The sequence below is a fragment of the Grus americana genome, chromosome 27 (genome assembly GCF_028858705.1).
Source record: "Grus americana isolate bGruAme1 chromosome 27, bGruAme1.mat, whole genome shotgun sequence".
In the NCBI taxonomy this organism is placed as follows: domain Eukaryota; kingdom Metazoa; phylum Chordata; class Aves; order Gruiformes; family Gruidae; genus Grus; species Grus americana.
In genome coordinates this window covers 254751-267582 of record NC_072878.1, presented here as the reverse complement: position 1 = coordinate 267582, position 12832 = coordinate 254751, and the positions used below count along the sequence as shown (strand labels likewise).

General features: G+C 53.7%; 2 protein-coding genes across 2 annotated transcripts; one reads left to right on the top strand and one right to left on the bottom strand.

The window, feature by feature from the left end:
* The first annotated feature begins 1657 nt into the window (after positions 1–1657).
* Positions 1658–3514, top strand: LOC129196831 (kallikrein-14-like). The gene is made up of 3 exons (XM_054804802.1): positions 1658–1692; positions 1780–2033; positions 3008–3514. Exons 1-3 carry the CDS (start codon positions 1658–1660, stop codon positions 3382–3384), a joined length of 666 nt encoding a protein of 221 aa, XP_054660777.1. The 3' UTR covers positions 3385–3514.
* A 964-nt stretch (positions 3515–4478) lies between these two features.
* LOC129196995 (synaptophysin-like protein 1) lies at positions 4479–12075 on the bottom strand. Its single transcript, XM_054804961.1, has 5 exons — positions 11933–12075; positions 9743–9861; positions 8342–8552; positions 6936–7109; positions 4479–6433 (listed from the first exon to the last, which is right to left on the bottom strand). Exons 1-5 carry the CDS (start codon positions 11999–12001, stop codon positions 6305–6307), a joined length of 702 nt encoding a protein of 233 aa, XP_054660936.1. The 5' UTR covers positions 12002–12075; the 3' UTR covers positions 4479–6304.
* Positions 12076–12832: the final 757 nt, after the last annotated feature.

Below are 12832 nucleotides of genomic sequence, written 5' to 3'. Positions count from 1 at the left end.
GAGAGATGGAAGGAGGGAAGAAGGAGAGGTGGATGGAAGAAGAGGATGGAAGGAAGGAGGAGAATGGAAGGGGAGGAAGGAGACATGGAAGGAGGAATGGAAGGAGGATGGAAGAAGGGAAGGAGGAGGATGGAAGGGGGAGGAAGGAGAGATGGGAAGAGGAAGGAAGGAGGAAGGGGGGATGGAAGGAGAGATGGAAGGAGGAAAGGATGGAATGAGGGAGGAAGGAGAGATGGAAGGGGGGAGGAAGGAGGGGAGGAGGAGGATGGAAGGAGGGAGGAAGGAGGATGGAAGGGGAGGAGGATGGAAGGTGGGATGGTTGGAGGAAGGAGGATGGAAGGGGAGGAAGGAGGGATTTAAGGAAGGAAGGAAGAAGGAAGGCCAGATGGAGGGACAGAGGGAGGGGTGCAGGGACAGGCAGGAGGGGACAGGCAGGAGGGGACAGGCAGGAGGGGACAGGCTGGTGTCCCCACTGACCCCCCACGTCCCCCTCAGGACCATGGAGCTGCTGCCCATCACGTGTCTCCTCCTGCTGCTGACAGGTACATTGGGTCCCTCGCGTGTCCCCCACGTCCCCTGGTGTCCCCACGTCCCTTCCATCCCCCCCCCGTCTCCATGTCCCCATGGAGGGAACCTGTGGACAGGGGACATCTGGTGGCCCGTGTCCCCATGGAGGGAACATGTCTGGTGGCCCATGTCCATGGGGAGAGGACATCTGGTGGTCCACATCCATGGGGAGGGGACGTCTGGTGGCCCATATCCATGGGGAGAGGACATCTGGTGGCCCATGTCAATGGGGAGGGGACATGTCTGGTGGCCCATTTCCCTATGAGGGAACCTGGAGACGGAACATCTGGTGACCCCCCCCATCCCTCTGCCAGGAGGAACCTACGGACAGGACACATCTGGTGGCCCGTGTCCCCATGGCCAAAAAGATGTCGGGGAAGGGACGGAACCATCCTGTGTCCCCACGTCTCCACCGAGAGGGCGGATGACGAAGGACGAGGACCGGATCATCGGGGGTTACCCCTGCGTCCCCTACTCGCAGCCCTGGCAGGTTTATATCTACAGCCCCGTGCGCTGCGGTGGGATCCTGCTGCGGGACAACTGGGTGCTCTCGGCCGCGCACTGCAACAGCAGGTGGGGACGCGCCATGGGGACACCTCACGGGGACGGGGATATACCACGGGGATGGGGACACCTCACGGGGACGCCCCATGGGGATGGGGATATACCACAGGGATGGGGACACCTCACGAGGACATGCCCTGGGGATGGGGACACGCCACAGGGACGAGGACACGCCACGGGGACGGGGATATACCACGGGGATGGGGACACCTCACGGGGACATGCCATGGGGATGGGGATATACCATGGGGACGGGGACATGCCATGGGGACGGGGATATACCACGGGGATGGGGACACCTCACGGGGACATGCCATGGGGATGGGGATATACCACGGGGATGGGGACATGCCATGGGGACGGGGACATGGCTGGAGGACAAGGGACAGGGATGGGGACAACGTGCAGGGGACAAGTCCTTGGGACAGGGCCACGGGTGGTGGTGAGGGACACGTCCTGGGGATGGACACGGGTGGTGGTGGAGACAGGGGGACACGTCCTGGCACGGTGACAAGTTCCATGGCAGATGGATGTGGCTGTGGGACACCACGTCCTTTTTGGGTGGGGGTGGGGAACACGATGACATCAGCCACACCCTGAGGGACGTGACCCATGTCCCTGTGTCCCCTCCCCGGGGGGCGGCCGCAGAGGCCTGCGCCTGCGTTTGGGGGAGAACGACCTGCAGCAGCGCGAGGGGACGGAGCAGGACCGGCTGGTGGTCAAGGTCATCCCCCACCCTGCCTTCGACCCCACCACGCTCGACAATGACCTCATGCTCCTCAAGCTGAACCGCCCCGTGGGATTGGGCCGTGCTGTCAGGCCCCTCCCACTGCCCCGCGCCTGCGCCGCCCCCGGCACCACCTGCCTCGTCTCAGGATGGGGAACTGTCACCACCCCTCAAGGTGAGAGGAGACCCGGAGTAAAGTCATAGTAAGCCTGGAGGAGCCGCCAAAGATCTAGTAAACCTATAGTAAACCCATAGTAAGGTCGGAGTAAACCCATAGTAAGCGCATAATAAGATGGTAGTAAGCCTGTGGTTTGTAGCAAGCCCGTGGTAAAGTTGTGGCAGGCCTAAGCATTATCACAGCAAAGCTGTAGAGAAATCTGCCTAAAATCGTAGTAAGCCTGGAGTATAATTATAGTAAGACTGTAAGGAAGTTGTAGCAGCCTTGTAGAAAAGGTGTCGTAAAGCTGTAGTAAAGGCGTGGCAGAGCCAGGCTGAAGTCACAGCAAAGCTGCAGCGAAACGTAGGGGGAGATCATGGGAAACACAGAGTAAATTTGTAGTAAACAGGGAGCACCGTCACAGTAAGCCTAGCATAAAGCAAGACTAGAGTAAAGTTGTAGTAAGCCAGGAGTGTGCCAAAGGATGGAGCAGGAGTGCTTGCTGGGGTGAGGAACCCCTGTGTAAATGTCCCTGGGGAGGAGGAGGGTGGACTAACAGACGACCAACCCCTAAGTAACCAACGAGTAACCTATGACTAAGTGATGAATAACCACTAACCCATGAATAACCAATGCATAACCTCTAAGTAACCCAGGAGTTAACATATATCACTAATACATAACCTGTAAGCAACCCATAAGTAACCTCCAAGTAGGCTGTAACTAACTGATCCGTAACCTATAAGTAACCTCTAAGTAACTTACAAGTAGCTTGTAAGTAACTGAAACGTGACCTATAAGTAACCTACAAATAGCCTGTAAGTAACTGGTGCGTGATCTGTAAGTAACCTACTACTAACCTGTACGTAACCAACGTGTAACCTACGAGTAACTTGTGAGTAACCTCTGAGTAGCGTGAGGAGCAGCTCAGCAGCTCCTGGGGTGTGTCCCCACCTCCTTCCCATGCTCCTCTGCTCCCCCCCCCCCCGCAGTGACCCTGCCCCGGCACCTGATCTGCGCCTACGTCGACATCATCCCCGACGCCACCTGCCGTCGCGCCTACCCCCAACGCGTCACCCCCAACATGCTCTGCGCCGGGGTGCGCAACCAACGCATCGACTCCTGTCAGGTACGGCGGCAGGGTGGGGGGCACCCACTGGGTGGGGGGTGGCCACCCCAAATCTCCACCCATCCCAGCACCCCACCCCGTCGTTGTCCCACCAAGGATCTTCTGCCTCAACGGGTTCCTCCTCCCGCCCCCAACTTGGGAGTCTCATCCCGAGGTGTTCCCCCAATTTTGACCTCACACTCTGGGGTGTCCCCCAAGCCCCACCCACACGCCACCCAACGTTGTCCCCTCTCCCCGTAGGGTGACTCCGGTGGGCCACTGTCTTGTAACGGGACCCTCCAAGGAATCGTCTCGTGGGGGCTGCAGACCTGCGCCCTGCCCGGGCGTCCGGGGGTCTACACCAAGGTCTGCAACTACGTGGGGTGGATCCAGAACACCATGAACCGCAACTAGGACCTGGTGAAGTTCAAGTTGGGCCACCAAAGACCATGAGGAGGGACACAGGGACACGGATCTGGGCCACCACGGACTATGACTAGGGACATAAAGATATGGATCTGGGCCACCATGGTCCACGGATCTGGGCCACCACGGACTATGACTATGGACATAAAGACACAGATCTGGGCCACCATGGTCCACGGATCTGGGCCACCACGGACTATGACTAGGGACATAAAGACATGGATCCAGGCCACCGTGGACCATGAATCTGGGCCATCATGGACTATGGATCCTGGCCACCACGGACTATGACTAGGGACATAAAGACATAGATCTGGGCCACCGTGGTCCATGAATCTGGGCCACCACAGACCACAGATCTGGGCCACCATGGACTACGACTAGGGACATGGAGACATGGATCCAGACCTCCACAGATGGAAACTAGGGACACAAATCTGAACCACCATGGACCACAGTTCTGGACACAGATCCAGGCCACCACAGTCAGCCAGGGACATGGGAACACAGATCTGGGCCACCAAAGACCACAGCCATGGAGATGACTCTGGGCCACCACGGACACAGACTCGGACCACTACGGACCACAGCTGAGGACTTGAGGACACGGATCTGGGCCACCACGGACCACAACCAGGGACACGGATCTGGGCCACCACTGATGACAACTAGGGACACGGATCTGGGCCACCACATCTAGAGGACATAGACACGGGGACACAAACATGGACCTGAGATCACGGAGGGGACACAGATTTAGGGGTAGGAACAATAAAGTAGGAGCAAAACCAACCTCGAGTCCATCTCTACATCCCATCCCACCCCACCAGACCCCTCCAAACTCTTCCGGCCACCCCAAAGAGGTCCCAATCAGGGGTGGGGTGGCCTTGGAGCTCAACCCCCCCCTCCCCAGATATGGATTCTTGGGGTTCTACAATAATCTCTTTATTGAGGCAGTTGCAGAAAAGGGGGTGGGGCAGGAGGGCGGGACAAGAGACACCCCCCGTCCTATCCTGGAGAAGAGGTGGAGTTTTGGGGGCGGGGCCATTCCCATAAGAGCAAGAAATTGGGGATGGGTGGGGAGAAGCCAGTGGAGATGACCTTGAACTTCGGTCACCTGAACTCTACCCACCGAGAAGATGAAGAAGCTGAGGAAGAGGAGGGTGGTGGGGACTGTAGTGTTTGGTTGACCCGGGTAGAGGGTGCTAAGGGTGTCATGACACCCATGGGTGGAGCCCTGAGAGGAAGAAGAGGTTGAGGGTAACTCAACCTGGAGTAAGTGTGGATGAAGATGACCGTCGGTGGTCAACGTGTGTTGAGGAGGACTCAACTGGAAGAGGCCAAGGTAAGTCCGGAGCAACCAAGCCACCGGTAGGTCTCCATCTACTCAACCATCAATGATTAACGTAGGTCAGAAATAGACCAATCAGAGAAAGCCAAGTTGGGTCTGGCAACCTTGTCTGAGCCAACCACGATGGCCCAACCAGGCCTTGACCCACCCAACTGGGAAGATGCCAACCCAACCTTGGTGCAACCTGATGGTCAATCCTGGTCTTGAAGGAGCCAACAGGAAGAGACCAAGGTCTGGGCTGAGCCAACCACCATGACCCAACCAGGCTTGGAAGAACCCAACCAAAGCCAAAACCAACTCAACCACCGAACAACCAATCAGTGTCTTGATCAAAGCAACCAGTAAGAACCAAATGGGCTTTGGACTGGACCAATCGGAAGAGGCCAGTCCAGATCTGCTCCGAGCCAACCACCAACAGTCATCTCTAGATCTGGATCCGGTCAGGTACTAACGGTCAACCCTGCTCTTGACCAACTCAACTCAGATCTTGGCCAATCCAGGTTTGGTCCAACCCCGCTAGTGATGACCAATCCCAGGTCTGGATCAAGCAACCACCAAAGGTCAACCGAGATCTACAACGAGCCAATGAGACGAGACCAACCCGAAGCTGGTCTAGATCAACCCGAGTCCAAGATCAACTTGCCCAATCCCTACTCAAACCAATGGGCCAATCAAGGCCTCATCCAATCCCAGCACTGATGACCAACCCCAGGTCCACACCACCAACCAACCACCAACGATCAACGGAGTTCTACCAGAAGACAGTAAGACACGACCAATCCCAACCGACACTCAAACCAAGTCAAGACCGACTTGACCAATCCCTACGCACTTCAAGAGCTCGAAGAAGGACCCAAGCGAAGTCAAGATCGCTCTGACATCATCTCCCACGTACCCACCTCACCCTGCTCCAACCACGGTTGATCCGTGCCTGGGGCCAACCGGAAGACACCAAACCAACGCCGCCCAGCCATGCCCGTGCCGTGGGGTGGACGCCGCGGCGTCGGCGGGCCACCGCCCAACACCCAACCCACGCGGCGGTCGCAGTTGGACCGCACCCACCCCGCCCTGAAGAACGCTCTGACCTTCTTCTTCAGGTGGCCTCACCGGCGCCTCCCACCGGGTAGCACGCGTCCCTTCCGGCAATAAAATAAGCTTTTTAAAAAAAAAAAAAAAACAAAACCCACCCAAATTGCCCCAAAACACACCAAATTTAGCAATACCGAAATAAAACACCCAAAAACCACCCAAAGAACCAAAAAAAAAAAAAAATCTGGTGGCATCTCCCTGGAGAAGGACTCAAGCCGGCGCTGGTGACAACCACGTGGTGAGGATGAGGTTGGGAAGAAGGAAGTGACACGCGCCGTAGAAGCGCGCCGGGGGAGCGGGACGGGGGGGGCGGGGTTACATGGCGGCCGGCACGGCGGTGGGGGTGACGGCGGGGGGCGGCGCAGCCGGGCGGTGGAAGTTGGTCTCCTTGTAGACAAACCAAGAGCTTCCAACCCAGAGCACCAAGTTGAGGAAACCAAAGACCTGGTAGATGAGATGGAAAATATCAAATCAGTGTCCCCAGCCGTGCCTCAGTTTCCCCCATGTCGCCAAACCCCACCTTGATGTTTCTTCAAGAGGTTCCTCAAGCTTAACCACCCTCAAGAACCTCAACTCTACCTCAGTTTCCCCACTCAGCCTCCACCAAACGCCCATCCCTGTGTTCCACACTGAACCTCGATGTTTCTTCAAGAGGTTCCTCAACCACCACGAAGTGCCCCCAACTCTGCCTCAGTTTCCCCGCTCATCCTCCTCCCAGTGTCAATCCCCGTGGTCCACAGTGAACCTTGATGTTTCCTCAAGAGGTTCCTCAAGCACCCTCAAGAACCCCAACCCTGCTTCAGTTTCCCCACTCATCCTCCTCCCAACGCCCATCCCCGTGGTCCACATTGAACCTTGAGGTTTCTTCAAGAGGTTCCTCAACCATCCTTGAGACCTCCAACTCTGCCTCAGTTTCCCCCCATCCAACGTCACCCTGGGGACCCACCACAGAAACGTTGAGGGACCCCATGGGGGTGACACCCGCGGGAAAACAGGCGACGGGGTGTTGGCAGTCAGGCATGGGGGCCGTTGTCGACACCTTCACATCCGTGAGGGCCTTGGCCCACGCCGAGGAGCTCACCAGCCACAGGAAGGAGAAGGCCACGGTGGCCAAGAAATCCTGGGGGTGAACACGATATCAGGGTTAGGGGGACCCCAAAAATGAGAGGAGGGGCTGGGGGGGACACACAGCGTGGTTGGGTTGGGACTTTGGTGGCACCTCAAGATCTAGGGGTTGGAGAGGACAATTGTGGTGGACCCCAAGTGTCACGGATCTGGGGGGCACCACAAAATCTGAGGATTGGAGAAGACAATCATGGTGGACCCCAAAATCTGGGGGTTAGAGAGGAGAATCATGGTGGATCCCAAGTCCCACGGACCTGGAGACCACCCCAAAACCTGGGGGTTGGAGAGGACAATCGTGGCGGACCTCAAGTGCCACGGACCTGGGGGGCACCCCAAAATCTGGGGGTTGGAGAGCAGAATTGTGGTGGACCTCAAGTGCCATGGACCTGGGGGGCACCCCAAAATCTGGGGGTTGGAGAGCAGAATAGTGGTGGACCTCAAGTGCCACGGACCGGGAGGGCACCTCAAAATCTGGGGGAGCACCCTAAAACCTGGGGGTTAGAGAGGACAATCGTGGTAGATCTCAAGTGCCACGGACCTGGGGGGCACCCCAAAACCTGGGGGTTGGAGAGGACAATCGTGGTGGACCCCAAAATCTGGGGGTTGGAGAGGTCCACCACGATCATCCTCAAGTGTCACAGACCTGGGGGGGCACCTCAAACTCTGGGGGTTGGAGAAGACCCCCCACTACCCCACTTTCTCCATACCAGGAGATGGGGACCCCAATTCTCACACCCAGGTCCCAAGCTGTTCCCCATGTCCCCCATGTCCCCCAAAATTTGCCCTCTACTTTTTTGGGGGAGAAAAACGGGTTATCGGTGACTCGGGGTGGGGCTAAGACACCCCCCCCCCCCAAAAAAAAGGGGGTGGGGCACTTACCCCGTGTCCTGTCCATGGCAGCAGCAGGAGAGAAGTTCAGAGGAGGGTTAATGACCCCCCCAAAATCTCCCCAAACTCCCTCAAAATGTCCCCAAATCCCCCCAAAATGTCCCCACCCCACCCCATCATGACTACAACTCCCATGATGCCTCACAAGAGAGTGAGGAAAGCCCAAAGCCTCATGGGAGTTGTAGTCCAAGCAATGGAGGGCCACCATAGAGAAGGTGGAAACCGTTATTGGGAAGCATTGGTCAACTGAGTGGTCTTCACCCAATGGTGGGGCAGGAGATGGATGGATGGATGGGGAAGACCACCGCGGGCTTGGGGAGAAGATCACCGTGGACTCACCACCAAGGGCAGCTTCCCACCAGCCCCACGGTAGAGGTGGAGATAACCCAAGTAGAGGGCGAGGGCGGCCATGCTGTAGAGGAAGGCGAAGACAGCCACCGTGACGAAGAACTGAGCCGAAGAAGAAAAATCGCCAACCAGGTGGACGTCCGACTGCCATGTTTTGTTGCACAGCTTGGTCAACGAGGGCGTGAAGGTGGCTTGGTTCAACCTGGGGGACAACCGGGGTGGTGACCGAGGTGGGAGGGGGTGTCCTCAAAGTCCCCAAACCCTTCCCAGATCTTTCCTTCTCTTTCAAGCGTGTCCTACAGATGGTGGTTGGCCGCCGTATGGCTCTCACACCCAACTGCCTCTTCTCTTCTCCTCCCTCTCCACAGTTGAAAGACTTTCTGGTCCTCTCCTGAACCCTCAAACGCCTCCAAACCCTTCCCAGACCTTCACCTGTTGCCTGTCCACCTTTGAGGGACCTTCTTGGACCTTCAGCCGCCTCCAAACCCTCCCCAGATCCCCAGTCTCCATCAACCACATCCTACAGCTGCTGGTTGACCGACTGTATGGCTCCCAAACCCAACTACTGGCTCCCTCCTCTTCCTTGTCCACCTTTGAGGGACCTTCTTGGACCTTCAACCGTCTCCCAAGGCTTTCTAGACCTCCGTTGTCCACCATCCATGTCCTACAGATAAGGGTGGGTCACCATACGGCTCTTGCACCCAACTGCTGCTTCTCTTCTCCTCCCCGTCCACCTTTAAGGGACCTTCTTGGACCTTCATCCATCTCCCAACCCTTCCCAGATCTCTGTTGTCCATCACTCATGTCCTACACCTTCTCATTGGCCAATTGTACAGCTCTTAAAGCCAACTGCTGCTTCTCCTCTTCCTTGTCCACCTTTGAGAAACCTTCTTGGACCTTCAACCATCTCCCAACCCTTCCCAGACCTCTGTTGTCCATCACTCATGTCCTACAGCTTCTCGTTGGCCAACCATACAGCTCTCAAACCCAACTGCTGCTTCTCCTCTTCCTCGTCCACCTTTGAGGGACCTTCTTGACCTTCTTGGACCTTCACCCATCTCCCAAGACCTCCATTTTCCACCAGCCACCTCCCGCAACTGCTGATTGGCCAGCCGTACGACCCCAATTGACCATCACCGCCTCATCTCCTCCCACTCAGAACTTCAAGAGATCCCATTGGTCCCTCTAGCTCCGCCCCCACCATCCCTCAGAAGATCTGATTGGCCAACCAGATAGCTCCTCCCACTCGCCACATTTCCACCACTCCCCACCTTCCTATAGCCACTTGCCGCCAATCAGATCCATCGAGGCTGCCCCTGAGGCTCCGCCCCATCGCCACCGCCCAACCCTCCTGCCAGCCAATCAGAATTAAGAATGAAAAGGGGGTCTCACCGGAAGGGGTAGGAGAAAGGGGCGGTGACGGTGACGTTGGGTTGGCCATCGCAACCGATCAAGAAGGTGACGGTGCCGCTGTAACCCCCACAGGTGGCGAAAGCAAAAATGGAGAAAAACTACCCAAAAAATGGGAGGAAAAAAAAAAGTTACCTCAAAAAATAATTATTCACCCCAAAATTTGGATTATTGAGAGAAAAAAGAAACAAAAAAAAAAGTTCTAAATTTTTATTTTAAAAACTAAGGTTTAAAGTTTCATTTTTCAAATTAAGCTACTACAAAAAAAGAATTTTCTCCTCCCAAAAACTTATTTCATAAAAAAACCTCAAAATTTCAATTGTTGAACGAAAGCCAAAAAAACCCTAATTTTTATTTTTAAATATTTTAAAACATTTAAATCTCTACTTTTATATAGCTTTATATACATTTTAAACTTAAAATACTAGGGGCGGGGGGGAATCACCCCACAAAAAATTTACTCACCCAAAATTTAAATTATTGGCATGCAAAAAACCCCTTTTTTTTTTTTTTAAATTAAGATTTTAAACTTAAATATTCAAATTAAAATGCTAGGCAGGGAGAGATTTTTCACCCCCAAAAAAATAAATTAAAAAAGGAAAACAAATTGATTAAAAGAAATTAACAAAAAAAAAGTTTTTTTGAAATTTAATTTTTAAACTCAGACTTTACTTTTAAATTTTTAAAATTAAAATGCTAGAGAAAAAAATTAATTTCCACTACAAAAAATATTATTCACCAAAAAACAAACAAAAAAATTATATAGAAGAAAAAAGTTAAAAACTATTTTTAAATTTTTTCTTGTTTAATATGTTAAATCTAAAGACAAGAGAGAAAACAATTTTTACTCTGCAAGAAATTTATTTCACAAAAATAAACTCAAAAAATTTGAATTACTAAAGGAAAAAAGAACTGGAAAAGGTTTTTTTAAAAAAAAATTAATTTTCAAATTGAGGTTTTCAATTTTCAAATCAGATTGCTGTGGGGAAAAAAAAAGAATTTTCATCCCCAAAAAATTTATTCACCAAAATCCCCCAAAAATCTGAATTACTGAAAAAGAATTAGAAAAGTTAATTTTCATTTTTAAATATAAGATCTAAATTTAATTTTTCAAATCTAAATTGCTACGGGGAGGGGAAGGAATTTTCACACACACCCCAAAAAAATTTATTTGCAAAAAAAGAAAACCCAAAAATTTGAATTATTGAAGGGAAAAAAAATTAGAAAAAGCTTGGAGGTTTTCAATTTTCATTTCGCAATTGAGGATTTAAAGTTCAGTTTTCAAATTTAACTGCTGGGGGGGGGGAATAAATTTTGACCCCCCAAAATTGCCCAAAACAATTTAAAATTTTTAAAAAAATAGAATTATTAGGGAAAAAAGAGCCAGAAATGGGGAGTTTGGACAAGCCGTTAACGCCCAATTTGAGCCATCGGGGAATTAATTTATTTTCTGAGAAATTGAAATGAATTTTAATTTTTGTTACCAATTTAACTTTTGATTTTAATCTTCCACTGAAATTAATAATTCTTAAAATTTACTTATTTTTTAATTTCTTATTTATCTTTTATTTACTTATTTCTTATTCGTTTCTCATTTTTCACATTTAATCTTTTGAATTTGTTTTTTTTTAATCTTCAAATTTCTCTCCAGTTTGGTTTTAATTCCATTCCAGTTAATTCATTCCCTTCTCGGTTTACATTTCCAACTTTTTTTGGTCATAAAAATTAAAATGTAATTAAACCCAAAATCTCAGGAAAGTTCCCAGTCCCTCCCAGTGCCCTCCCAGTATATCCCAGTACCATCCCACTATATCCCAGTCCCTCCCAGTGCCCTCCCAGTATATCCCAGCCTCTCCCAGCGCCCTCCCAGTATATCCCAGTCCCATCCCACTATATCCCAGTCCCTCCCAGTGCCCTCCCACCACCTCCCAGTGCCCTCCCAGTCCCTCCCAGTGCCCTCCCAGTATACCCCAGCACCCCCCAGCCCCCTCCCAGTCCCATCCCAGTATATCCCAGTCCCTCCCAGTGCCCTCCCAGTCCCATCCCAGTCCCTCCCAGTGCCCTCCCAGTCCCATCCCAGCACCCCCCAGCCCCCTCCCAGTATCCCCCAGTGCCCCCCCCAGTGCCCTCCCAGTATCTACCAGTCCCTCCCAGTGCCCCCAGCACACGCACCCACTGCAGGCCCCGCACCAGCCCCAGCGGCTCCTTGGCCGGACCCAGCTCCAGCCTCAGCCCCGACATCTTCCTTCCCGCCGCGCGCCGGAAGTGGCGTCAGCCGGAAGGGGCGTGGCCCGCCCCCCCGCGCGCGCCCAACCGACCGCTTCCTTTGCATAGCGAGCCCCGCCCCCTCCGGGCTCGCGGCCTGCTCATTTGCATAGCGCGCCCCGCCCGCGCGCTTCCCGCATTCGCATAGCCGCGCCCCACGCCGGCGTCTCATTTGCATAACCCCGCCCCCCGCGCCTGTTTGCCAGCGCCTCTTTGGTTTGCGTGGCCACGCCCCCTCAGGGAGCGGCCTCATTTGCATAACGCGGCTTGATCGCGGCGCCTTTTGCGTAAGCCCCGCCCACAGCCGCCCCTCATTTACATAACAGCGTAGAGACGCCTTTTTATTTGCCCTCTGTTCGCCTCATTTACATAGCCACGCCCCCAAGCCACAACTCATTGGCGCCTCCGGGGCGGGACCACACGCTAACCCCACCCCCTCCCCAAGCCCCGCCCCCGGCCTCAAAGCCCCGCCCACTCCCCCCAGGGTCCTATAGCCCCCGTCTGCCCCGGGGCCCCCCAAAAACCCCCGGGGCCCCCCAAAATCACCCCAGGACCCCCCAAAAATCCTCTCAGGACCCCCCAAATCTCCTCAGAACCCCCCAAATCCCCTCAGAAACCCCCCAAAATCCTCTCAGAAACCCCCAAAATCCCCTCAGAACCCCCTAAAATCCTCTCAGAACCCCCTAAAATCCTCTCAGAACCCCCCAAATCTCCTCAGAAACCCCCCCAAATCCTCTCAGGACCTCCTAAAATCTTCTCAGAACCCCCCAAGTCCCCTCAGAACCCCCCAAATTCCTCTCAGAACCC